Source organism: Doryrhamphus excisus, chromosome 8, assembly GCF_030265055.1.
Source record: "Doryrhamphus excisus isolate RoL2022-K1 chromosome 8, RoL_Dexc_1.0, whole genome shotgun sequence".
Classification (NCBI taxonomy): domain Eukaryota; kingdom Metazoa; phylum Chordata; class Actinopteri; order Syngnathiformes; family Syngnathidae; genus Doryrhamphus; species Doryrhamphus excisus.
In genome coordinates, this window is record NC_080473.1 from 10,224,686 (window position 1) to 10,251,331 (window position 26,646).

Genomic DNA, 26,646 nt, shown 5'->3' on the forward strand with positions numbered 1-26,646 from the left:
CATACAACGACATCAGCGGTACCATAGTAACTGTCAATATTGTGATATGTATATTGTATATTGTATGCATTGTGAGTACACAATTGGGTTCAGGTCTGAAGACACACTTGGCCCCGCCATTACCTTCACCTTCCTCAGAAAAGCACTTGTCATTTTGGAGGTGTGTTTAGCTTTAGCTAATATTACAGGACATCCCTCCTGGGATAGGCTCCAGCTCATGAGAGAAAAACAGTGTAGAAAATGAATGGATGATGTTCACTATATTATTGTGGTTTTTGTATAATATTTATTCAGAAATCTTTGTAATAAAAAAAAATCTAAAATTGCTTTGCAGTACATAAATAATTTATAATTATGTTACTTTATAAATATCATCCTTGACACGATGTTTTAATAAGCAAGACGTGACTATGAACTGAATGGTCCTCCACTGAGTCCACTGCTCCACCCATGAGAAACACACTGATATATATTTCTCCACAATTGAGTCAACAACAGTGTAAAAGAGGAGGGGAGACGTTGCTAGTCCACTCATAACAAGCCTGTCTGCTTTCAGCCCCAGCAGCCAAGTCAGTCACTATTGGGCGTGCTGACCCTGGAACCAACCACCCAGTTATCTCTCTCTTTCACTCTCCGTGTGACCGAGGACAGCCAAGGCGAAAGGGGACCGCTCATAACACCACACGGCAGTCCTCCATGGCTATGTGCAACGGAGACGGCAAGGTGAGCGGAGCCGCTTTGACACAATTAGCACTAGTTTCATTTCAACATTGACTAGCATATATGCGGGTTCAAAGTTGGAGGAGCGTGTAACATTAACATTAACCACCGGCGGAGGAATGCCGTGAGTGTGAACATTGTGCCTTGTTGCAGCATTTACGTGTTGCTGTCGTTTGCTCAACCGTAGCCACGCTGCCCTTTTTTGTGATGTTAACGTACATTTAACACGAATGTCTACATCTTAAGTGTGCTTTTACGTTGGACCGCCCCACACTCTGTAAGAAATCACCGCGTGGGTTTAGCATAGCCCCGGCTAACTTAGCTTGCTAACATGCTAACGCTCTTTACTGTATATCTATATTGACAGACAGCTAGCATGCGACACTGGTATTCTCTTGGTTATAGCAAGCTAAATTGATAGCGACATGTTTATCAACAACAAACAGTCGCATTTTATCCTTTTTAGGAATGACATGTTTGGCTAGCTTATTTATTGCCTTTTGATTGCTGTCGCAAACTTTGATCACAGACATCGTTTTCTAACATCGTCACCGGGCTACTCGTATCACCATACCATAACTAATACAAGTATCGCAATTATTTTGTGTGGTTATTTCCTCCTAATTAAGTTGTTATTTTGAGTGCTACTTTTACGTAGTAAACCACACGGATTTCCGGTTAAAATCCCCAAATTAGAAGTTCCTCCCATAGGTCCCAAACTTATAAAACACATGATCAGATACGATAACAAAGACACATACTCTGCAGAAGTATGCATAATAAAGTCGTACACAGTACAAATTTATGCAAAATTATTAGAAGAGATAAAATAGAGAGTTAGTCATTTATAGGTTATCAGCTGGTCAAAAGTTTGGCCCTAAAAAGTGTCTGTCAGACGTCCACACTTAGTATGTGTAATTGTGCACTTACTTGTTAAGTGTACTGACAGCGGAACACACTTATGCATGAGTAAGTATTGAAGCATGTGAATTAAAACACAACCTTGTTGTCTCTGAACGTGGCAGGATTGTTGAATTAGCGAGGCCTCTTGCAATATGCAAGAGGTTAGATGTTATAAATTAGTGATTTGACTTATTATTTTTTAAGGTTTCTATGAGACAACAAAGTCAAGTGGTAGTATGACCCCAAAATTCACTTGTGCTAAGCCGCATGATCCGATGTGCTTATCTGTGAGGACATGGACCAATCTTCAACCCAAATTAAGGTCCCTACTGATGCTAACTCCAGCCCATATTACCTGAAAATGACATGTACATGAAGGGCTTAACAATGGAGCTTCAGGTTGACCTGTGGCATCAATTGGTGGCCGGTTATGTGAAGATGTTGCAGAGGGAACCCTAATTCAATAGATTTTTTGTTCATATTATGCGAGAGTAAACAGTAAACACTGTGTCAGTAAACACTGTGTCACTCTTTGGAAAACCTTTTCCACTATAGCATCTTCTGTAGTTTTAGTTTTTTGGTGGAAGAGTCAAGGTCTTCCACCAATTATTCCTTTTGCTATCTTGTGAGTTGCATGTGATTCCATGGACGAGCTGATCGATTGCGGCACGTTTATTAAGAGCTTGTAAGTTACTTGCACTCACATGTTTTTAATACAAGCAAGCCGAACTAAGCTAACCCCCATTCACCTTCTGTAAGAGAGTAGCTACCAAATTTTTGTATTGTCATTTGGACAAATTTTGTTATTATTAGCTAATTCCGTCAAACGTGGAACTCACAGGGCTCTAGAAGTGGCGTTCAGTCAAGCCAAGAAGTGAGATGCCATGAATGAAGAGTTGCATGTATGTATTCTAAATATACAAATACTATAATTCTCATACACTGTCTGTATTTAATGGACATGTAGTGACCCAAAGTAACACAGCATGCCATTTCCTTGACTCTCTTCAGCTGCAGATCAGCAGTGCGGAGCAGAATGGGTCATACGAAGGAGCCGTGGCCATCCTGGATGCTGGCGCTCAGTATGGCAAGGTGATTGACAGACGGGTGCGAGAACTTTGCGTACGGTCTGAGATCCTCCCCTTGGAGACCCCTGCCTTTAATATAAGAGAACAAGGATACAGGTGAGCATGTGGAGATGTGTTGTATTGGTTTGTATGTAAGGTGGAACCGTATATTTTGGTCAGTTCCCCCTTGGTGCAGTTGGTTTGAGACCATCAGTGAACATAATCTGCATTCTAACCCTCCACTTCACCAATGATCAGATAATCCGATAAGGCCGAAAAGCCATAATGTTGACATGGCTACAGGTAGTAAGTAAACCTTCACTTTATTATGTAAGCATGCGCATAATTAGACCTTACCACTGCAGGAAGGAGGATAATTCATTTGCAACATTCTTTTAAAGTTCACTTGCGTGCGAGTCTAGGTTGTGCATGTATTTTTGAAAGTTATCAACTAAGAACGTTTTGCTCTTTCTTCCTGTTTACCTTCTCGCACCTACTGCTCACCAATTTGACAAACGTAGAGAACTGCACCAAGGAGAAACACTCAATGTTTACAAAGGAATCAACTGTTTGGGAACAAGCAAACACAATTTGCATACATGTTTTTGTTTTTATTCCCCCCTTTAGGGCAATAATAATTTCAGGAGGGCCCGCCTCTGTGTATGCAGAAGATGCGCCATGGTTTGACCCGACTATATTCGCTATAGGAAAGCCTGTCCTTGGGATTTGCTATGGAATGCAGGTACACACAATACAAGTGTGCGTTGTGCAGCTATTTTGCGATTTAAGCAAAGGAATTTATTTCTACAAGGAGGGCAGGATTGTTTTATGTATTCACGCCAAGTAGCTTAAACTTTAAACCGTGATTCCTTAGCTGCTGTTCTGCTCTCGTGGCCCAACTGGGACTTCCATCATCTTCTTCAAGGGCACATTGAGACTAAGTGAGGGAGATAAAAGCATAATTAGCTCCCTTTTCCCAGACAGCTTGGAGGGCGAAACCTGCAGCTCCTTGTTCTCGAGCACATTTTTTTACATGCAGCTGGAAGTTATTATAACATCAAACCAAAATGAACTTTGTCATTTCCAGATGATGAATAAAGTTTTTGGCGGCACAGTACACAAAAAATGTGTCCGGGAAGATGGCGTCTTTAATATTGGGGTGGACAACACATGCTCCCTTTTCAGGTAACCAAGTCCCTTGTGTGAACAACACAATTTATCTGCTTTATCATACCTTTTATAAACATGGCACTGGTAGTGTACTGTCATTCCTTATGGAAACGATTTAATTTAATCTAAACAGAGGCCTCCAGAAAGAGGAAGTGGTTCTGCTGACCCACGGAGATAGTGTGGATAAAGTGGCTGATGGCTTCAAAGTGGTGGCCCAATCAGGAAATATCATTGCTGGTAAGTGCGACATACTTTATTATATACTTTAAGTTTATCATTACATTAAAGAGCAAATAAAAAAATTATAATGTGCATGACATTCTGACTGGCCGCCAGGCATTGCCAATGAACAGAAGAAGCTGTACGGAACTCAGTTTCACCCCGAAGTCGACTTGACAGAGCGCGGCATGGAGATGCTACGCAACTTCCTCTTTGAGATCGCGGGGTGCACGAGTAACTTTACTGTACAGAACCGCCAGCAAGCCTGCATCAGTGACATCAGAGAAAAAGTCGGCAAGTCCAAAGTGCTGGTGGGTGAAACTGCATTAAGACATAATATGGCATAACGGTAAAATGCAGGGGTCTCAAACTCAATTTACCTGGGGGCAACTGGAGTTAGGGTCTGGGCAAGGCTGGGCCGGGCCGCATCAGGTTTAAAAAAAAAAAAACATTTATTAAAAACAGAAAAATATACAAACTTTTTCAAACTTTTTTTTTCCAAACATTCCACTGTTCTCAAATATCTTATTTTTTTATTTTTCTGCACAAAAATAAGATGAAAAATAAATAAACAAATCAAGAATAAAGAAAATAAATCAATCAGTAATAAATAAATATAATGATGATAATAATAAAACGGCAAATAATACAAACGTAAGAAACCACATATAGTTGGTGGGTAGACAAATTATTTTTTTCAGATTAAAATTAACAAAGCATTAGAGCCATGTAGACATGACAAAACACGACTATAGTCACATTTATACTCTTTATTTACAACATATTGCGCAACTGCAGGGTCTTGAGATACATGCTAACTCGCAAACTAGAGAGCTAGCGACCTAAACGGTAGCCTTCAAGTTATTTCCTTTAAACTTAAATAGCCAAAAACTTACCACTTCCACACGGATAGGGAGGATAACTATTAACAGTTATTTAACCTTTAACATGAACATTAATCAAACGTAATAATTTTTTTTCTGGATACATGATACCATACAGCATCCATATCAAATTTGCGCGGGACGCACTAACATTAACCTTTCATATCAAGGCGGGGGCCTCAAACTAGTGTCCTGTGGGCCACATTTGGCCCGCGGGCCGCGTGTTTGAGACCCCTGGTAAAATGTCTTAGGTTGTAACATTTACAAGCCGGGAAGCTGAGTGTGTCGTGTGTTCGCCACTCAGAAAGTAACGACAGCATCAGTGGAAGCAATTAAGCTCTCAAATGAAAAATTTCTGTCGGAAAAATGCCAGGCGACTTGCTAAGTGCCTTTCTAAACTGGGCTTCATCTCTGGAGTGTGAGTGAGATAAATGAGAGGTACTTGACTCGTAACGTTTTATTTAAAGTGTACCTTCAATGTCAGCAAGCATATCATCTTAAGATGTTATCAGCTTTATAAATGCAATATTAAAATCACTTTAGATGGTACTGTTGTTGTGTCGGATGTCGAAGATAAGACAACTTCCCCACAGTCAAATTGTGTGTGATGGTTTCATTAGGTGCTGCTTAGCGGCGGTGTCGACTCAACGGTGTGCACGGCTCTACTCAACAAAGCTTTGAACCAGGACCAAGTGATTGCGGTTCACATCGACAACGGCTTCATGAGGAAGAGAGAGAGCCAAAGCGTGGAGGAGGCCCTCACTAAATTGGGCATCAAACTCAAAGGTAAGTGTGGAGGTGTGGATGTTTGGACTTGAGGGTGTATTCAGACTTGGCCATTCATACCGTGCTGCATTTGGGTGACCTTCCCTCTCCTTGTTCTGACCTTGTGCTTCGGCCGGTTTGCTTGTATCATCACTTCTATTCTGCTGCATTACTGATATTCATCTGACTTTGTGGATTATTTCCAGTCTTATTTGGATTTTTCTTGTTTTATTCCAAAAAGACATGGCATTGTGCAATATCTGATCAACCTCCACGTGCAATATTAAGGCTCTAAATGCAATATACTAAGTTCTATGTGAAGTATTTCTATAATGCCTCATATTAATTCACTAGCAAGATCTCAGTGAATAGACTGGTCATATATCTCATCTCGTTTTATATTATCTGCACACGGTATTTGTATATAACTCTGGGAAAAACTGTTGATTTTGTTAATACTTGGGTTGTTTATGCCGTTTATTTTTCTATATTGTGTATTTTGTACCGCTTCACTGATTCTGTACTATTGCTTGTGTGCAATGCAAATTTCCACACTAAGGGACGAATAAAGGCTTATCTTATTAATTAAATGACACGTGCTAACTGGTGAGCGTGGACGCTGTTTTTGACTTTTGGATTATTTTGAATCTTTGTGTTTATTTCTTTTGTGCCTTTTATCATTAAAAATGTGAGGGCCGTGATCAAATTAGGCCGTGATGAATCATACCCAACCTTGTTAAATTATGTGTGTTTTCTGTATTTTTAATCTTTCTGTCTCTCAATATGTTCAGTGGTGAATGCCTCACACACGTTCTACAATGGAACAACAACGCTTCCCATCTCGGATGAAGACCGGACGCCCCGGAAACGCATCAGTAAGACCTTGAATATGACCACCAACCCGGAGGAGAAAAGGAAAATCATTGGAGATACCTTCGTCAAGGTGAGTAAACAACTTCAAGCATCCTTGACTCCATTTAATGTATTTGCTAAATACGACCCTGTTGTGTAGGTATCGGTCATGTAATCATTTGTATGCTGGCCTGACCTTTTTAGGTCGTGTACGGGACAGAATTTGTTGTTTCCTTCTATCAGTCAGATCTTGTGTATTTTATCACTTCACAGGTGGCGAACGAAGTGATAGGAGAAATGAATCTAAAACCAGAGGAGGTTCTTTTGGCTCAGGGAACACTGAGACCCGATCTTATTGAAAGCGCCTCTCATCTCGCCAGCGGGAAGGCAGAGGTCATCAAAACGCATCACAATGATACGGAACTCATCCGCAAACTTAGAGACGAGGTATCACACAAACGCATTTATGAAACAGTTGCAGAAATCCAAGATGGTGTATTTGGCCAAAATGAAATGTAGTCCAACAACACTTAAGAGTTAAACATTAACTTTTTGTTCAGAGAAAGAAAGCAATGTTGTGGAGTAGAAAGACAGTCAGGTTGAAGGCTAAACTCCTCACTCTCCAAAGCATAAGCCAACGAGCAATGAAGTAACTTAATGGTCTAACAACCATTCAAATTTTGCCAGCCTGTGTAACCCCATTCCATTAAGTTCCTCCCAGTCGGTGTATTTTCAGCTAAAAAATTCATTTTTTTTAGCACATTATTAATAACAATGTCGCTGTAGCTTGGTTAATATGCACGTCGCATTTTAATGTAATTGTTGCCGCTTTTTGAATTTTTTTCCGAAGGCTTTTATAGGGTGAATAAGTGTTTGCCATTACGTGCATTCTTAGCAGTGTCTTTTTTAGCTGTTTTTGTATCTTTAGAACACACAGAAAAAAGGTATGTGTTCATGTCTTACATAAGGATTGTGATTGAATGGTGGAAAAGAATAACAGCGTTTTCCTTTAACTTTGCTAACACAGCTGAAAGTATAAAAATGAATGTTGTCGGGGCCTTTCCTGTCATTGTGGCAACACTAGAATGGTACACATTTTTTTTTTTTTTGCCTTTATTTTTTTGCGCCACCTTTTTATAGAAGTGCATGCCTCTGCAGCAGCTAAGCATATCCATTATTGTTACACTGCTGATCGTACTGGTTTGTGATCCTTCAGGGAAAAGTAATCGAACCATTGAAAGATTTCCATAAAGATGAGGTGAGAGCGCTTGGGAGAGAGTTGGGCCTGCCAGAGGAGATTGTCTCCCGACACCCTTTCCCTGGCAAGTACAGAAACACAAACACACATCTACTGTATGGTCTCACTAACTAGACATATATTTATGCAGATAATTAGGATGATTCCATTTCAGCAACCATTTTATTCTTTTTGGGTATTATGAGACAATACCATAGGAATGAAACTTTGCTATAACTTAGATTAGTCAGTGTACAGTTTGGAAAGGCGTACCGGTTTACTATCTATCAATATTTGGTGTGAGTACTGTTGTTATTTAGCATTGCTGTAGTAGTATCTTAGGCATGAAATTCACTTAAGAATGCCCCACAGCTTCTCAATTAGGTTCAGGTCTGAAGACATACTATACAGCTCCCCAATACCGGCAGCACTCATGCAGCCCCCAGTATAATGCTACCACTAACATGCTTGACTGTAGGCAAGACAAAAGTATCTTGCTATGGCTGTCTGTTGACTTACAAAGTATACACAAGTTTAATTTCTATAGTATTGTTGATTGAGCAAATAAGTATCCTATAGTAAAATGGTTGCTGATATGTGAGGGCTCTCCTCATTTTTGGGACATACTTTTTAATAATGTTGGTTTTCCCACTCGTTATTTGAGCTGATCATTCTTCTTTCCTCCACATATACCTATAGGTCCAGGTCTTTCCATCAGAGTAATTTGTGCAGAGGAGCCATACATCTGCAAAGACTTTGCTGAAACAAACAACATTCTCAAAATCGTGACGGACTTTTCTGCAAGCGTCAAAAAGGTCAGATGGTGTCAGATAATATAATGCATTTTAACTCAGTAACAGGGTTCACAGATTGCTTGAATGGCTGCACTTCAAGCACATCTTTGCATTTGTGTAACAGAAGATTATATTGTTGTGGAATACTAAATAATAACTTTAGTCAGACACAGCTTGACCGTGAGAGAGAAAAGTGGTCTCTAGTTAAATGTACATTAATTTATATAAGGCTCCAACCACATAACAGTAGCCATGTTTACATGAGGAGTTTTTCTCTTTCCGAATGACCTTTCCGAAAGCAATGGTATCCATGGAAAGGAATATTCCAATTGCGTGTCTACATGCGCCGCTATCAACCAGAATAGTCAATGGGACATGCGCAGTAAAACGTAAACACCAACATCACGTGATACCGACTTCCTCGAGTTTTTCTTTCACTTGTTGGAATAACTCCGTATTGCCAGTTTTTCGTTCGTCCAGTCTTGAAATTTAGTTTGAATGAAGAAAAAACTTTCCGCAGCAGTCCAGTGCCGATTGCTCACCTCTATTTTTTTAAATCGAAGAACATCTCGAGCTGCGTATTACGTCATATCTCAGCATTCGCTGAAAGAACGCACCCGGGAACAGGAAAGGATAAAGTTCAATCTTGCTAATATTTTATAATTAAGAAGAATGATTTTCTTTTTTAATAAAACTGGACTTGTGAATGGCGTATAGAAGGGTTTAGATTCTGTTCCACAGATGGCGCTAATGCACAGAAGAAGAAAAACACCACGAAGAAGAACGCAGTCTGGCAACTTTCCGATTGAGCGGGTACAAGATACCTCAATCGGATTGGGGAAAGGAATATTCCACCCCTGTGAATCTGTTTATATATTCAGAATGAGGTTCATACAAAGGTTAGATTCTTTCCGTTTCAGCAAATAACCCGAATGGAATTGGAATATTTGGGTCCATGTAAATGTGGCTATTGACATGGCTCAGCCATCAGATATATTCCTAACAGAAAATATATACACAAGGTTTGTTATAGATAACAATGACATGTCATATCAGTTCTCCATCAATAGCATTATCGATTGTCATTATCTTGTTTTGTGGCCTAGTTTGCAAGACACTCTAATATTTGATACTATTTTTCTACCCAGTTTGTTGTGTCTAACCTCTGTTGGCTCGTTTGGCCTCCTGCACCCAAACACAAACAATGAATGATGCATTTTTGTGCTCCCTGTTGTTGCTGTGGTCCTTGCAAAAAAAAAAAAAGGAATTGCTGACTTGTCTGACGTGTCCCCAGCCACATGCCTTGCTGCAGAGAGTCAAGTCGTGCATATCAGATGAGGAGGAAGAGAAGCTCATGCAGATCACCAGCCTTCATTCACTTAATGCCTTCCTGCTGCCCATCAAAACTGTTGGTGTCCAGGTGAGACGGTTTGTCTGTCTTTTGTTTGCATTCGGGCACTCTGTCGGACTTACTCACCATCTCCTGTTGGTTGTCGTGGTTAACCAGGAAGATCTGTCTTATATATATTTAGTCCACTTGGTCACATAGTCTGGTTTGATGGAAATGTGCTATTCACATTCACCATGTGTGAACAAGTGGAAATTGAGTTCAAATGCTAAAACATGGCTGTTGAAAGTGAGTTTCAGAATTTCCAACAGAGGGAACTACAGCCTGGCACTATACTAGGTGTCGTTTTTTTTAACTTCCTGTTTTCTTACTAAGGTTTTTTTTTAGCTGAAACCTCAACATTGTGGTGCAGACAGAAGACTGTAGATAAACATTGTCTGTTTTACTCCTTCTCCTCCGTCTTTTTACACACGCCTCACGATGCTGTTGCGAAAGATTGTATTTTCACAGTCACTAAAATAAGGCTCTCTTTACCTCTCGCAGGGAGATTGCCGCTCTTACAGTTACGTGTGTGGCGTCACAAGCAAAGAATCACCTCATTGGGAATCTCTCATGTTCCTAGCAAGACTCATCCCTCGCATGTGCCATAGCATCAATAGGTAAACACACAGCTTGCTGTACATTATGTCTGACCTTCGAGCTTATACTGTACATATTTTACGTTCTTCATCCTTTTTCAGAGTCGTGTACGTATTTGGCTCTCATATGAAGGAGCCACCAACAGACATCACTCCAACCTTCTTGACCACAGGTGTTCTTGGTACGCTCAGACAGGCGGACTTTGTCGCTCATTCTATCCTCAGAGAGTCTGGTGAGTTGAGTGTCGCTGTGGTGCAAATAGCCACATTGCAGATGAAAATGATCATTGAAGAAACCGGTTGGAACTAGTTAAGGTGGAGAGAGGGCAACTAGTGTGGAGTGTGTGGTGAGACACTCGTTTGCCTTGGAGGAGCCACATATTTGCACCCACAAGGGAAATGTCTCATAGCCACACAGGCAAACATGTTATGTTAGATGCCTCTTTCATATAAAGGTTTTACTAGTGTGTCTTATTTAACTGTGATGTTGCATAACTTAAGGTTTTTTTGTTAATTGTTGGTATACTACTTATACTTATATACAACACAATGTGCTTTTGGACAGAAAAACACCAGCAGCTATAAAACTTACATATGTGTTACAAGGATAGGTCTTGACAACACTGAGCAGCCACAGTACCTCTGGAGGCGGGGGTTAGGTCCACAAACACACCACAGTAGGAAAAAGTTCCATAGTGTGGGTTTGTGTTCTAACTTTGGACATTAATAAAAATACTTGCACCTTTTAGAACTGAGGGCAGAAGGTGCAAGTAAGTCAGACGACGCTAACAAAACTTTTCAATGTGTGCAGTGATGAATATACTGTAAGTTACAATTAAACTTGCTCTGATATTCATATAGGAATCCTATATTCCTATATAGGAAGGTGTAACTAGCATTCATTTGCACATTTCTATCCTTTTAGGCTACTCTGGAAAGATCAGCCAGATGCCGGTCATCTTGACGCCCCTGCACTTTGACCGTGACCCACTGCAAAAGCAGCCATCATGCAGACGCTCTGTAGTGGTCCGTACCTTCATCACCAGCGACTTCATGACTGGGATTCCTGCAACACCCGGGAACCATATCCCAGAGGAGGTACGTTTCTTACAGCGCTTTGTAGAATTGTTGTAATTCAGCTAAATTGGAAGGTTTTTCCAAAATGAACCAGCTTTTTAAGCTCAATAGGATTCAGGCCACGTCAAAGTCTTTATTTGTTTTTCTTCAGCCATTAAGAGGTGGATTTGCTGGTGTGTTTTGGATCATAGTCCTGCTGCAGAACCTAAGTTGGTTTCAGCTTGAGGTCACAAACACATGGCTGGACATTACCCTTAAGGGTATTTTGGTAGACAACAAAATTCACGGTTGCATTTATCACAGCAAGTCTTCCAGGTCCTGATGCAGCAAACTAGCCCCAGACAAGCGCACTACCACCACCATATTTTACTGTTGATGTTCTTTTTCTGAAATGCGGCGTTACTTTTATGGCAGATGTAATAAGGGACACACCTTCCAAAAAGTTCAACTTTATTCCTGTCAGACCAGTGTGCTATTTACATATCTGAACCGTATATTAACCAAGCTACTAGCAGCTAACACAAAGTACACTGACAATCAGTAGAAACTTTGAGACCATATTTTTGTACATCATTTTTCTTTTAAAGCCCTAAACTGGATTTTCCTCATATGAATAATGTGTTCAGGATATTGGCATACAGAACCAAAAAACATGAATTAATGTTATCAAGAAATCGGAAGTAGTTGTCTCGTAATTGCCCCAATTAGACTACAATAATATCTTAGACGAAGGCACTCAGGCTGTACACAGAACACGAACACTAAATACAATAAATCCAAAGCACTTGCAACCATTCACCCTTTTGTCTTTTTCCAATAAAGCGATCGACCGCCTCGTCATTCTTATCATGTTACAATAGCATCTTTAGTTTCAGTGACGATCCTGGCAGTCAAGCGATTGAAACAAGTGCTCCCAACATTGAGCACAAAGTGAGCACCACTTAAGATATGCCTTTATTCGATATGATACTTGTACATAACGATGATGGCATCAGTCATAGCAAAGGTTGCATCACTTGTTTATTTACTGAAGGAGGTGTTTGTTTATTCATATCTTTAGATGACACACCCTGTGATTTATTGGTGCACGGCATCTATTCAAGTGGAGGAATACTATACATTTTCATTTTGGTTTGTATCAATATGATTTTTATATTTATGTATTTCTACATAGGTGGTGCTAAAAATGGTCAACGAGATCAGGAAGATCCCAGGCATCTCCAGAGTCATGTACGACTTGACCTCCAAGCCACCTGGCACCACAGAGTGGGAATGAAAACAAAAACAAACCTTAAAACGACACAACATGGCACTGACACGGTGCACAAACAACAGTTATCAGAGAAAGGCGGATGAACTTCCCAACCTCTTCTCTCCTCCTCTGTACACCCCTTAAACCCCGCTTTTTTCGTCAACATTCCCATGGACGATAAACCAGGCTGTGACGGGCGCACTTCCAGTCGTGCGTCTATTCTAGTCAATCCCTTGTCTTAACAGTTTTAGCAGTAGGGATTGATTCACATATAGTAATTATCGTAACTTTTTGTTCACATTGAAAACTTACCCCCTGTTGAAAAAGCAAACTGTTACATCACTACGGAGTGGCCACATGCTGTGTACATTTAGACTGTGGACTCGTGCTGCTTTGCAGTATGAGCAAACAATACACAAATGTTGCAAAATCAGCAAAAAAAGAGGGTTTGTTCATGTATTTTTTGTGTGTGTCTTACTGTTGTGGGTCTCAGTGTTTCCACCTTCTTACCTGTATACTGTGCTATAAAGACAGCCTGTCCTATTGAACGGACAAACAATGTCAATGTGTGACCAATTAACATTTTCTAAGCTCTGTTTTGCCAAAAGTACTGTAGAAGAAGTACTGTTATCCTGAGATAAACTTGGTCTGAAGCTGTGCAGGAGGCCAAAATGATAGGTAACTTTGTATGTGCCTGTTTTTTTTTTTCTCCTCTATGGTTACCTGTTTTTGAACCCTGATGTTCCCACAAAGCAGAAATACAGAATAATACCTTATCCTTATGCTGCGATATGTATGCTTTTTAAATACTAATTACAGAAATAGTACATAATCACTTGTAAATTGTGGTTGTCTTGTACAAGAGCACATCTTTGCACATTTGTTGCTTATTGACCCGTAACGCCTTCAAGCTTTTATCAGTATAACTTAAGGTGTGGCCATATGAAATACTTCAGAATCTAATACTGTTGACTGCAACTTTTTTTTGTTTTGTTTTTTCAAATGTAGTTTAACTTTGTTTTTCTTGTTCTGTATTGATTTTTCCTTCAGTCACATCACATGAGGTTTAGGTTTATCTGAATTAAAAAAAAAAAAAAATCACACTCTGCAAGGAAGGTGGTTCTCCGTTCTTTTTAAAGTTAGCAACGGTTATGACAACAGGGTTTCTTCTCTTCTTTGTCTGCCTTTTTAAATGTATATTTTTATGTCTCCATGGAAACAAAATGCATCATATCATATGATCTTTTTACTTTCTGGTTGGATTAAAATGCAGTGTCCACATGATTAAGTTATGCAATTTCTATGTGTGAATTTTATTTCATAGTGTCATCTTGCTCATTCTCCTTTTTAGTAATGTGCCTCAAACCAAGCCACTGCATGCAGTTTCAACAATGACATTTATACTATGAAAACTGAGCTTTAATAAAGATCTCCATGTTGATCAACATGTCTTCTTTGCACGTTACACTTAAGGATCAAGAGGAAGGAGGAGCGAAGTGGAACTGGCCACGCCTTAGCTGTGCCGAGTATTCCTCCTGCTTCCTGTAGAGGGCGCCCTTCCGTCACATATCCTGGCTTGATGAGCGCCATTGCTTAATTGCCAGGATGGATCATACCAAGAACCGCCACTGGGGTAGGATGCAATGATTCAAAACGGAATTAATTGTTGTAATTCCTGATGATGACATTAGTACCGTCAAAATATTAGGTATATTATAATTATTTTATGAGCCAATAATTTTATTTAGTTATTTTATGAGGCACTAATTGTATTTAGTTATTTGAGGATGCTACTAGCTAAAACACTAGCCCCTGCTAAAACAGTCTAACATTCATATATTTTTGTATAGGGACTTTTTTTATTAACTCTTAATTCTTATGAACATTTTTGTGCTTTTTAAATGTAAACCTTGACAAGTTTAGCCTAAAGCAATTTTTCATTAGTGTTCATGAGGTGGTCTAACCCCAAGCTAATTCCTGTGTGTCTTTTTTTTCCCCAGTTGGCTGAGAGACAAGAACAGACAAGTTCAATCAGCCATCAACACGCCATCAAACCCAGGGGACGCTGACATGATTGTGGAACAGTAGCTTGGCTGTATTGTTGTGTGAAGATGACTCCTGTTACTACATGCTGCCAATTTAAGCCCTGGTGAGGGCTTGTAGGTTTGTACTGCTGACTTTGTAGATGAATTCACCAATAAGTAAAAAAAAACAAAACAAATTATGTTAAGTGGATTGTCGCACAGAGTGGTTAGCATGTAGGCCATACAGACCTGGGTTTGATTCCCAAAGATGGTAAAAAATCCCACTGTCTGACAAGTTTTTTGGCTAAATTTTGTGTCACAATGTCCACATTTTTGTTTTTAGAGGTGCTGAAACGACACTTTTGTGCTCCCAAAGGTGTACCATCAGACATTCATCAGGGATCCCAACAGGACCCAAAAATGGCAAAAAATGTCACTTTTCCAACGGGTCATTTTTTTTTTGCAGTTTTTTAGCTGTCACAAATTGTTGTTTTTCTAGGTGCTGAAACAACACTTTTATGCTCCAGGAGGTGGACCAAAGCCAACAGACATTCATCAGGGGTCCTGGTAGGACCCAAAGATGGCAAAAAATGTCACTTTTTTGATGGGTTATTTTTGGCCGTTTTTCAGGTGTCACAAATTTTAGTTTTTCGAGGTGGTGAAACGACACTTTTGTGCTCCCAGTGGTGTACCAAAACCAGCAGACATTCATCAGGAATCCCAGCAGGACCCAAAGATGGCAAAAATTTTTACTTTTTTGATGGGTCGTTTTTTGGTTGTTTTTTTTAGCTGTCACAAATTTTTGTTTTTTCGAGGTGCTAAAACTACACTTTTACGCTCCCGGTGATGGACCAACCCCAACAAACATTCATCAGGGGTCCTGGCAGGACCCAAATATGGCAAAAAATCCCACTTTTCCGATGGGTTGATTTTTGGATGTTTTTCAGGTCTGTGGCTGTCGCTTAATTCTCGTTTTTTGAAGTGCTGAAACGACACTTTTATGCTCCCAGAGGTGGACCAAACCCAACAGACATTAACCAGGGATCCCGGCAGGACCCAAAGATGGCAAAAAAGTCTCTTTTCCAATGGGTTGGTTTTTGGACCTCGAAAAATTTTGTTTTTCGAGGTGCTGAAACAACACTTGTATCCTCCCGGTGATGGACTAACCCCAACAAACATTCATCAGGGGTCCTGGCAGGACCCAAACATGGCAAAAAATCCCACTTTTCCAATGGGTTCATTCTACACCGTTTTTCAGGTCTGCGGCTGTTGCTTAATTCTCGTTTTTCGAGGTGCTGAAATGACACTTATGCTTTATGAGGTGGACCAAACCCAACAAACATTTATCATAGAGAATTGTATCATCTCTGATGAAAAATGCAATTTTAATACTTTTCAATTGCACATAAATGTGTATTGTGTGGCTTTACCATTTTAGCCAAATTAATTGGGTTATTAAATGAGACATCCAATACAAATTTTAATAAGTCGAGATCTTGTGGCAAATATGACCGATTTTCATTTAACCCTGTCATATAAAATTGGAGAAATCATGAAATAATTTAACTTTTAATACAAGTCAGGAAATATATGAGGGTTTCCTTTGCATGTATGCAGCAGTAGAAAAATACCATAACATGAAGAGTTATTCAGTTATTTTCTTAAACAGTAACTGTTTTTATGTCCATCTATTCACCAGTTCCCTCCACTTCGCCAAATCTCCCTTGAGGACGCATGAAACACCTGATGCACCTGTTTTGGTTGCTTTGTCTCGACACTCCACGGCAGTCGCTCTCCTCAATGCCCATCTGCACTGGAAAACAAAGCATGGAAATTGGTGGCTTTTTACTGGGATTAAGCGTCTTTCTCCATTTTCACATCTCTGTCTCCTCAGAGGCCACGTGCATGCTGAAGGAAAAGTTCAACCTGAATGGCTACAAAGATGTCGAGAAAAAGAAGGTGATCATTGGGGGAATGTTTCCTGTCCACAAGACCATTGCTCTCAGTGATGCCAACACGTCACGGTTGCCCGTGTCTTCAGGATGTGAGGGGTGAGTCTTGGTTTTGGTTTAAAATGTAGGACTCTACAGTTATAATAATATAACGATAAATCACATGTGAAGCTTTCAATTATTCAGACACAACAAGGCAGCACCTCAGGGACCAATTAGCCTCAGTAGCGGACATAACTGTTATTATGGCTTCCAGATTAATCCTAATGTTGAAAAGTTGATACCTTTTTGCATTTCCTAAGCCTGTCTTGGGGCCCCCTTTCAGCTGGGCATGCCCAGAACACCTCACCAGGGAGGATGACCTCCTAAGGCAGGGGTCTCAAACTCAATTTACCTGGGGGCCACTGGAGCTAGGGTCTGGGTGAGACTGTTATTTTCTTGAACAGGTTTTCCAAAACCCCTCCCCAAAAACGCATTTATTAAAAACAAATAAAAAAATGAATAAACTTTGCTTTGGTTCCGATTTTCTACAAGAAAAGCTCTGATAAAACATTCCACTGTTCTCAAATGTCTTACTTTTTATTTTTCTACACAAAATAAGATGGAAAATAAATAAATCAAGAATAAAGAAAATCAATCAGTAATAAATAAATAAATATAATAATAATAATAATAAAACGGCAAATAAGAAACCACATACAGTTGGTGGGTAGACAAATTATTTTTTTTCAGATTAAAATGAACAAAGCATTATTAGAGCCCTGTAGACATGACAAAACACGACTATAGTCACATTTATACTTTTTTATTTACAACATATTGCGCAACTGCAGGGTCTCGAGACACATGCTAACTCGCAAACTAGAGAGCTAGCGACCTAAACGGTAGCCTTCAAGTTATTTCCTTTAAACTTAAATAGCCAAAAACTTACCACTTCCACAGGGATAGGGAGGATAACTATTAACAGTTATTTAACCTTTAACATGAACATTAATCAAACGTAATAATTTTTTTGGGTACATGATACCATACAGCATCCATATCAAACTTGCGCGGGCCGCACTAACATTAAACTTTCATATCAAGGCGGGGGCCTCAAACTCGTGTCCGCGTGTTTGAGACCCCAGTCCTAAGGGAAAGCCAGGTCAATTTTTTTTGTTCTAATGGCGAGACACTTTTGTAGGATTATTTTGAATTTGAATCTGTTTTGCTTTAGGAACTAAATTTGATGCATTGATGCACAATGTCGTCTTACCCCAATCTAGATTCAACTACCGCGCCTTCCGCTGGACCCAAACTATGGTGTTTGCCATCCAGGAAATAAACCACATGGACGACCTGCTGCCCAACACCGACCTGGGCTACGTCATCTACGACTCCTGCTTCACCATCTCCAAAGCTGTGGAAGGCACCCTCACTTACCTTACCGGCCAAGATGAGGCTGTACCAAACTACCGCTGTGGGACTGGGGCGCCCTTGGCCGCTCTTGTGGGAGCGGGGGGTTCTGACTTGTCCATTGCCACTGCCAGAATCCTCGGACTTTACCATTTTCCACAGGTAGGGTTTGACAGTGGTAATCAATAAGATTAATACAACATATTTTAAGTTAGACTGCACGGCGGACGAGTGGTTAGCGCGTAGACCTCACAGCTAGGAGATTAGGGTTCAATTCCACCCTCGGCCATCTCTGTGTGGAGTTTGCATGTTCTCCCCGTTCACGCGTGGGTCCTCCACAATTGGGACAAATTATGCAACAGAAGAGTTTAGCGCAGGGGTCTCAAACACGCGGACACTAGTTTGAGGCCCCCGCCTTGATATGAAAGTTTAATGTTAGTGCGGCCCGCGCAAGTTTGATATGGATGCTGTATGGTATCATGTACCCAGAAAAAATTATTATGTTTGATTAATGTTCATGTTAAAGGTTAAATAACTGTTAATAGTTATCCTCCCTATCCGTGTGGAAGTGGTAAGTTTTTGGCTATTTAAGTTTAAAGGAAATAACTTGAAGGCTACCGTTTAGGTCGCTAGCTCTCTAGTTTGCGAGTTAGCATGTGTCTCAAGACCCTGCAGTTGCGCAATATGTTGTAAATAAAAAAAGCATAAATGTGACTATAGTCGTGTTTTGCCATGTCTACAGGACTCTAATAATGCTTTGTTAATTTTAATCTGAAAAAAATAATTTGTCTACCCACCAACTATATGTGGTTTCTTAAGTTTTTATTATTTGCTGTTTTATTATTATTTTTATTATTATTATTATTACTTGATTTGTTCATTTATTTTTCATCTTATTTTGTGTAGAAAAATAAAAAATTAAGATATTTGAGAACAGTGGAATGTTTTATCAGAGCTTTTATTGTAGAAAATCGGAACCAAAGCACTGAAAAAGTTTGTATATTTTTCTGGTTTTAATAAATGCATTTTATTTTTTTGGAAAACCTGATGCGGCCCAGCCTTGCCCAGACCCTGGCTCCAGTGGCCCCCAGATAAATTGAGTTTGAGACCCCTGGTTTAGCGCATGTTCATCCTTCCATTCTTTAGGTCAGCTACTGTTCATCCTGCTCAGCCCTGGAGAGCAAGTTCCAGTTCCCAACTTTTCTGAGGACCATCCCCAATGACAGACACCAGTCAACAGCTATGGCCCAGCTGGTTCTTCACTTCGGTTGGACTTGGGTGGGAACTATTGCCGCTGATGATGACTACGGCAAGTACGGCATCAAAGACTTCAAGGAGCAGGTAGAAGAGGCCGGGGTTTGTATCTCCTTCTCTGAAACCCTACCTAAGGTAAGACAGTTCACTGCTGGTACTTGGTTTTTGGTCATATTTGCATCACATGATTAGTGGTCTTATTCTGTAGGTGAATTCACCTGAAGACATTCACCGAATTGTCCAAACCGTAGTTGAGTCCACAGCCAAGATCATAGTAGTCTTTTCATCCGATGTTAACCTCAGTCCTCTGGTTCTTGAGCTGCTTCGTCAAAACGTGACCAATCGCACTTGGATTGCCAGTGAGGCCTGGGTCACCTCAGCTCTCATTAACCAGCCAGGGGTAAGAAACATATTTTCATTTATTCATTCATTTTCTACCACTTATCCTCAAGAGAGTCGCGGGGGGTGCTGGAGCCTATCCCAGCTGTCTTCGGGCGAGAGGTGGCGTACACCCTGGACTGTTCACCCGCCAATCACAGGGCACATACAGACAAACAACCATTCACACTCACATTCATACCCATGGACAATTTGAAGTCGCCAATTAACCTAGCATGTTTTTGGAATGTGGGAGGAAAACCGGAGTACCCGGAGAAAACGTGGAGAACATGCAAACTCCACACAGAGATGGCTGAGGGTGGAATTGAACTTGGGTCTCCTAGCTGTGAGGCCTGTGCGCTAACCACTTGACCACTGTGCAGCCAGAAGATAATTATATCATGAAAATGCCTTTTTAAGTAAGTTTGATCGAGTGTAGAATTGCTACAACTTAGACCCGAGCTAACAAGTGACGTTGAGAGCACAGAGTATCGTGCTAACCACTTGACCGCCGTGCAGCCGAGAAACATATTTGTTTGACAAAAAAAAAAGATCAGCATACTATTTGGCAATTAGCTTGATCATTTGTGTCCAGGTAAGCTCAGTTCTGGGTGGTACCATTGGCTTTGCGGTGAAGAGGGCTGACATTCCTGGTCTTCAGCAGCATCTTTTAGACCTGGACCCTTACGATGACCCTCTCACTGAGGAATTCTGGGAGACGGTTAGTGCATTGCATCAATTTATGGTAATGGTAATGGTTTTATTTCATTTGAACATGCATCAGATGACAATTGAATGCATCACATAATCAGTTCACAGTTCCACATGTCCAAAAGGAGTAGGAAGAAGCAAAGCTTATTAAATCCTACCCCTCCATCTGGTACTTTTACAATCAGTAACTGTTACATTTGTTCACTTCCTGCTTTCCTAATACAATTAAATGAAAATTTTTGTCTTGTTTTTTTAATTAAATTATTAAATTACTAAATTATTAAAATTATTAAATTTAATTACATTTCATTATATTATGTATTTATTAATGTGTATACTTTTTTTTTTGTATGTTTTTATTTTTTGTCACGTACCCAAGTACAAGGTGATATGACCATACAATGACATAATGGGTACCATAGTAAGTGTCAATATAGTGATATATATAGCACATCATGACTGGTTCAAGACTCTTCATCCTTGTATTTAGCAAACATCAACTGCTTGTATTGTTTCTTGAATTGGCTCATCGTTGTGCATTGTTTGAGTTCCTTACTCAATCCATTCCATAGTTTGATTCCACATACTGAAATGCTATGGCTTTTTAACGTAGTCCTAGCATATAAGTGTTTCAAATGTAGTTCTTCCCTGAGATCATATTTCTCCTCTCTTGTAGAGAAGTATTGGATGGCATTTTTAGGTAATTGCTTATTTTTAGCCTTATGCATTATTTTTGCTGTTTGAAGATTAACTATATCAGCAAGTTTAAGTATTTGTGATTTTAGAAATAAGGAGTTAGTATGTTCTCTGTTGGCGGCATGATGAATTATCCTTACTACCCTTTTTTGCAGTACATTTAGCGAGTACATTTTAGTTTGATGATGGGTAGTAACTGTACACGATGTGTATCCTACAGCTGTTTAACTGCACACTGGACTATAGCACAGCCCTAAGAAAGTCCAAAGACAGAGCCAGTGTGTTAAATGGCACAGCAACCAAGGCAATCGGGACTCTTCCTGATGGTTTATGCACCGGCAGTGAGTCCCTTGCACGGCTCAACAGCACCTACTCTGACATCTCACAGCTACGAATCACCTACAGGTCAGCCTACACTGCTTTTGCAGTATATAGTAGTAGTACAGTGTATATAAAAAAACATTGTTTTCACAGTGTGTACAAAGCGGTGTACGCTGTTGCTCATGCCTTGCACAACCTGGAGCACTGCAAGGAGGGACAGGGGCCATTCATTGGGATCGGCTGTGCTGACATCACCAAGTTTGAGCCATGGCAGGTACTCATGATTAAACCAGTCAGCGGATGAAAATTGGTGCAAGAAATTTGAAATTATTAACCACATTTTTTTTTAAACTTTAATAATAATTTGGATTGCATGAAAAAGCGGAAAAAAATATTTCTCTCATGTAGTATATTGCACAGCACTGCAGCAATAGAACCAATGTTGTAATAACGCTATGGCGCAAACTCTACTGCTGTGCTCACCACAAAAGCACACAACATTTTAAAGCGCATGCAGAGGTCGATAAACTGTTGTATGCTGACCACTGATATGATATGACCATGATATGTCGAATGCACCCTTTAATAAAGAACCACATCAGGAGGTTTCCTACAGCCACAGCTGCTAATGACCTCATTGTTAATTAGACTGTTGGTTATTTGCTTTTGTAGACCACATACCTGGTTAATTGAACAGAGAGCAATTACAATATATAAGAAAACGTTACTGTTCCTGTTTATAAATAAGTTGATTGAGACCTTAATAAAAATAATAGTTATATAACTTATTCATTTGTTTGTAGCTGATGTACTACCTGAAGAATGTCCGCTTCAAAGTGCCGCACACAGATGAGGAGGTCTACTTCACGGATGGAGATGTAGAGGGCTTTTATGACATCATTAACTGGGGCGTTGAAAGTAATGGGGAAATATCATACGTCACTGTGGGACGCTACAATGCTAGTGCAACTTTGGATGAGAGGATGACCATCATCAATGATTCCATTGTGTGGAACAATGAAGCTCTTGAGGTCAGTAACACATTTTTTTAAAAATACAGACCTGATCCAAATTTTAAGACCAGTTTAAAAATAGGTAGAATTTACATTTTGCACATTTGGACCTCAAAGTTTTAAGTAGAGCTACAATATGCAAAAGCAAGAAAGTGGAGTGTGACAAAATACACTTTGAAAATAATTTATTGAAAACAACAATTGCACTGATAACATGTTTAATGATCTTAAGATTTTGATCAGGTCTGTAGTCTGATTTTGGTTACAAAGCTGAAAATTGTCACACTAGCGTGTTTTCTTCAGCCTCCTCATTCAGTGTGCAGCGAGGACTGCAAGCCGGGTACCAGAAAAGGAATCCGACAGGGAGAACCGGTCTGCTGCTTTGACTGCATCCCGTGTGCTGATGGCGAGATAAGCAACATGACTAGTTTGTATACAACTCCTAAACATGCTTCTATGCCATTCATTCATTCATTCATTCATTCATTTTCTACCGCTTATCCTCACAAGGGTCGCAGGGGTGCTGGAGCCTATCCCAGCTGTCTTCAGGCGAGAGGCGGGGTACACCCTGGACTGGTGGCCAGCCAATCACAGGGCACATATAGACAAACAACCATTCACACTCACATTCATACCTATGGACAATTTGGAGTCGCCAATTAACCTAGCATGTTTTTGGAATGTGGGAGGAAACCGAAGTAGCCGGAGAAAACGTGGAAAAATGTGGAGAACATACAAACTCCACACAGAGATGGCCGAGGATGGAATTGAACTTGGGTCTCCTAGCTGTGAGGCCTGCGTGCGAACCACTTGTCCGCCATGCAGCCCTGCTCCTATACCATAAAATAAAATCATTGCTAATTTAGCTTTCCCATAAAATACAATCATTGCTAATTTAGCTTTCTACCCAAATGATCCAAAAAGGGGCGGACGAGTGCTTAGCGCGCAGGCCTCACAGCTAGGAGACCCGAGTTCAATTCCACTCTCAGCCATCTCTGTGTGGAGTTTCACCGGGTACTCCGGTTTCCTCCCACATTCCAAAAACATGCTAGGTTAATTGGCGACTCCAAATTGTCCATAGGTATGAATGTGAGTGTGAATGGTTGTTTGTCTATATGTGCCCTGTGATTGGCTGGCGACCAGTCCAGGGTGTACCCCAGGACGTGATTGGAAACTGGAACGCAATGAAGCCTATCCTAATGAAGGGGGATTTTGATGACAATAACGAGCAATTTAAGAAAGAAAATGAACAGATATGAAGAGCAGGGATTGACGAGGCTATATTAAATATTCTCTAAAGATCTGGGTTCATATGTGTAGGGTTTGCATGTTCTCCCCGTGCATGCGTGAGCGGGTTTTCTCCGGGTACTCTGGTTTCCTCCCACATTCCAAAAACATGTTAGGTTAATTGACGACTCCAAATTGTCCATAGGTATGAATGTGAGTGTGAATGGTTGTTTTGTCTATATGTGCCCTGTGATTGGCTGGCCACCAGTCCAGGGTGTACCCCGCCTCTTGGCCCAAGACAGCTGGGATAGGCTCCAGCACCCCTGTGACCCTTGTGAGGATAAGCGGTAAAAATGAATGAATGAATGTATTTCCCCTCTCCTCTTGCTGACAGATGCTCGTGAGTGCGCCTTGTGCAGGGGGGATCACTGGTCCAATGAAGCTCATGACGCCTGTGTACCAAAAATCATTGAGTTCCTGGCATTTGGAGAGCCACTGGGCATCACTCTTATCGTCATCTCCACTTTTGGTGCTCTCGTCACCATTGCCGTCGGGGTGAGATTCACTGCCCACAAACAATATCACAGGATTATGTGACGTTCCAATACCACAAATACAATCACTGTCTAAAATGTGCTGCTTATTTCAAGGTGGTGTTGGTCATGCACTTGGGCACTCCTCTGGTGAAAGCCAATGATGCTCTATTAAGCTTCTTATTGCTCTTCTCATTGGTGGTGACGTTCCTCTGCTCCATCGTCTTCCTCGGAGAGCCTCAGCACTGGAGCTGCATGACCAGCCAAGTAGCCTTGGCTTTGGGCTTCGCTCTATGTCTTTCCTCCCTCATGGGTAAGAGAAAAAAAAAACAAAACAGTGTGTGGGCCAACTCGAGTACTCTTGCAAGCCGCAGATTATGTATACTGCAATACTCCCAATTGTTCTACCCCCAGGCAAGGCAGCAGTGCTGATGCTAAGAGCTCAGGCTATAAAAGCGGCCCGTGCCAGATCCAAAGCAGCTGCCAAAGCCGCAAAAGCAGCAGCCAACAGCGGCAGTCCTGACGTCGTTGTAGCCAACACCGCCAATCTCGGTGATGCGCTGGTTGCTACCGCTCAGCCTGATCTTCTCACTTCTGGACACCAAAGGGCAATAGCGCTTACGGCAACATTAATTCAGGTAAATAAAATTCATTATTCACAGAAAAATGAATGATGAATCAATGTTAATAGCATTTTACTCACTATTGCTAAGTGATTAAAAAAAAAATCTGTCTCCGCTGCCCACAGGCTTTAGCTTGTACCGTGTGGCTCATCATCTTGCCCCCCTATCCGAGGAAGAACACCTCAGCTCAGAATATCAAAATAATTCTGGAGTGCAATGAAGGCTCTGTCGTCTTCATCTCCAGCATCTTTGCCTATGACATCCTGCTGGCTCTGCTGGCGTTCATCTTCGCTTTCTTGGCCCGAAAACTAGAAGACCACTTCAGGTAGGAACTTACACAAGTTCTCAAGAAAAGCAAGAAAATGCAGCGCTGCCTTTAAAACTACATTGAATCTCATTCCAGTGAGGCCAAGTGTATCACCTTCAGTATGCTGGTTTTCTTCATTGTGTGGATCTCCTTCATCCCGGCGTACCTCAGCACGCGAGGGAAGTTCATGGTAGCCGTGCAGATTTTTGCAATCTTGGCCTCCAGTTTTGGTATACTGGCCTGCATTTTTCTGCCAAAGTGTTACATTCTCCTGATCAAACCTGAACGCAACACAGAGGAGATGATGAGACCACACGGAAAACCACGTGACGGGATCTCGACTGGGACATCAGCATCGCTTGCCACCGCCGCTACCGATGTCAATGCTACGACTGCATCCACTGCTATTGATGATTAAGTGACAGGTAATAGGAAGAAATACTAGAAATACTCCACAAGGTGAGGTTAGAGTTTTTGTTATGTCATATGTTCAGTCTATTAAACTAAATGTAGAATATATTGGCAATTGAAGATAATATTAACCATACAAAGTTTTAATTGTGATGCGATTCTTTTTCTGACACATTTTATTCACACAATTAAATACATACAAGTAATAATTCTTTTAAAGAGGCTGCTAACTTTGTTCTATTGTGATTATTTTCTGGCCAATTCAGGCCCAGTCCTCGGCATATTCAAAGGATAAAATGAATTAATGATTAATTAGATATATATAAGATGTTTCACTAATTAGCTTTGTCACCTATAACTGTAGCTCAGTGTATGTGTGCTTGCTTATAATTCACATATTATTCATTTCCCATTCTGTGCACACGTTGTGCGTCATAAATACGTCATCGGGCAATCCTTTAGTTGTCCAAGATCAATTCACACACTATTAACATTGCAATCCAAGGTACCTCTGTGTTCTCAGTGTATGTGTGCTTGCTAATAATTCACATATTATTTATTTCCCATTCCGTGCACATGTTGTGCATCATAAATATGTCATCCGGCAATCCTTTAGTTGGCCAAGATCAATTCACACACTATTAACATTGCAATCCAAGGTACCTCTGTGTTCCCAGTGTATGTGTGCTTGCTTGTAATTCACATATTATTTCTTTCCCATTCTGTGCACACGTTGTGCGTCATAAATACGTCATCGGGCAATCCTTTAGTTGTTGTTTAGTTGTCCAAAATCAATTCACACACTATTAACATTGCAATCCAAGGTACCTTTGTGTTCCCATTCTGGAGTTGCATAAAACCCTCCACACTGCAAT

The 26,646-nt window shown here is 40.6% G+C and overlaps 2 protein-coding genes across 8 annotated transcripts; both read left to right on the forward strand.

Annotated features, from left to right (window-relative positions):
- The first annotated feature begins 478 nt into the window (after positions 1-478).
- gmps (guanine monophosphate synthase) lies at positions 479-14,355 on the forward strand. Of its 2 annotated transcripts, none has more exons than XM_058080236.1 (16): positions 479-723; positions 2,635-2,807; positions 3,318-3,432; positions 3,778-3,875; positions 3,994-4,097; positions 4,197-4,390; positions 5,584-5,749; positions 6,520-6,671; positions 6,854-7,027; positions 7,797-7,902; positions 8,517-8,632; positions 9,906-10,031; positions 10,503-10,618; positions 10,700-10,830; positions 11,523-11,695; positions 12,849-14,355. In XM_058080236.1, the coding sequence occupies exons 1-16, from the start codon at positions 697-699 to the stop codon at positions 12,948-12,950; spliced, it is 2,073 nt and encodes a 690-aa protein (XP_057936219.1). In that variant the 5' UTR covers positions 479-696; the 3' UTR covers positions 12,951-14,355. The 2 variants fall into 2 exon arrangements, with proteins under 2 accessions (XP_057936219.1, XP_057936220.1); XM_058080237.1 differs by lacking the exon at positions 479-723 and adding an exon at positions 2,450-2,525.
- Positions 14,356-14,414: 59 nt separating this feature from the next.
- LOC131134697 (vomeronasal type-2 receptor 1) lies at positions 14,415-26,397 on the forward strand. 6 transcript variants are annotated; one of them, XM_058080230.1, is made up of 17 exons: positions 14,415-14,559; positions 14,927-15,089; positions 16,650-17,001; positions 18,168-18,459; positions 19,444-19,686; positions 19,760-19,951; positions 20,525-20,650; positions 21,557-21,741; positions 21,811-21,931; positions 22,461-22,688; positions 22,974-23,097; positions 24,292-24,452; positions 24,548-24,743; positions 24,845-25,068; positions 25,179-25,378; positions 25,457-25,590; positions 25,657-26,397. In XM_058080230.1, the coding sequence occupies exons 3-17, from the start codon at positions 16,685-16,687 to the stop codon at positions 25,776-25,778; spliced, it is 2,865 nt and encodes a 954-aa protein (XP_057936213.1). In that variant the 5' UTR covers positions 14,415-14,559; positions 14,927-15,089; positions 16,650-16,684; the 3' UTR covers positions 25,779-26,397. The 6 variants fall into 6 exon arrangements, with proteins under 6 accessions (XP_057936213.1, XP_057936215.1, XP_057936214.1 ...); XM_058080232.1 differs by having other exon boundaries at positions 25,457-25,550; positions 25,620-26,397; XM_058080231.1 differs by having other exon boundaries at positions 16,650-16,775; positions 16,845-17,001; positions 25,457-26,397.
- The last annotated feature ends 249 nt before the right edge of the window (positions 26,398-26,646 follow it).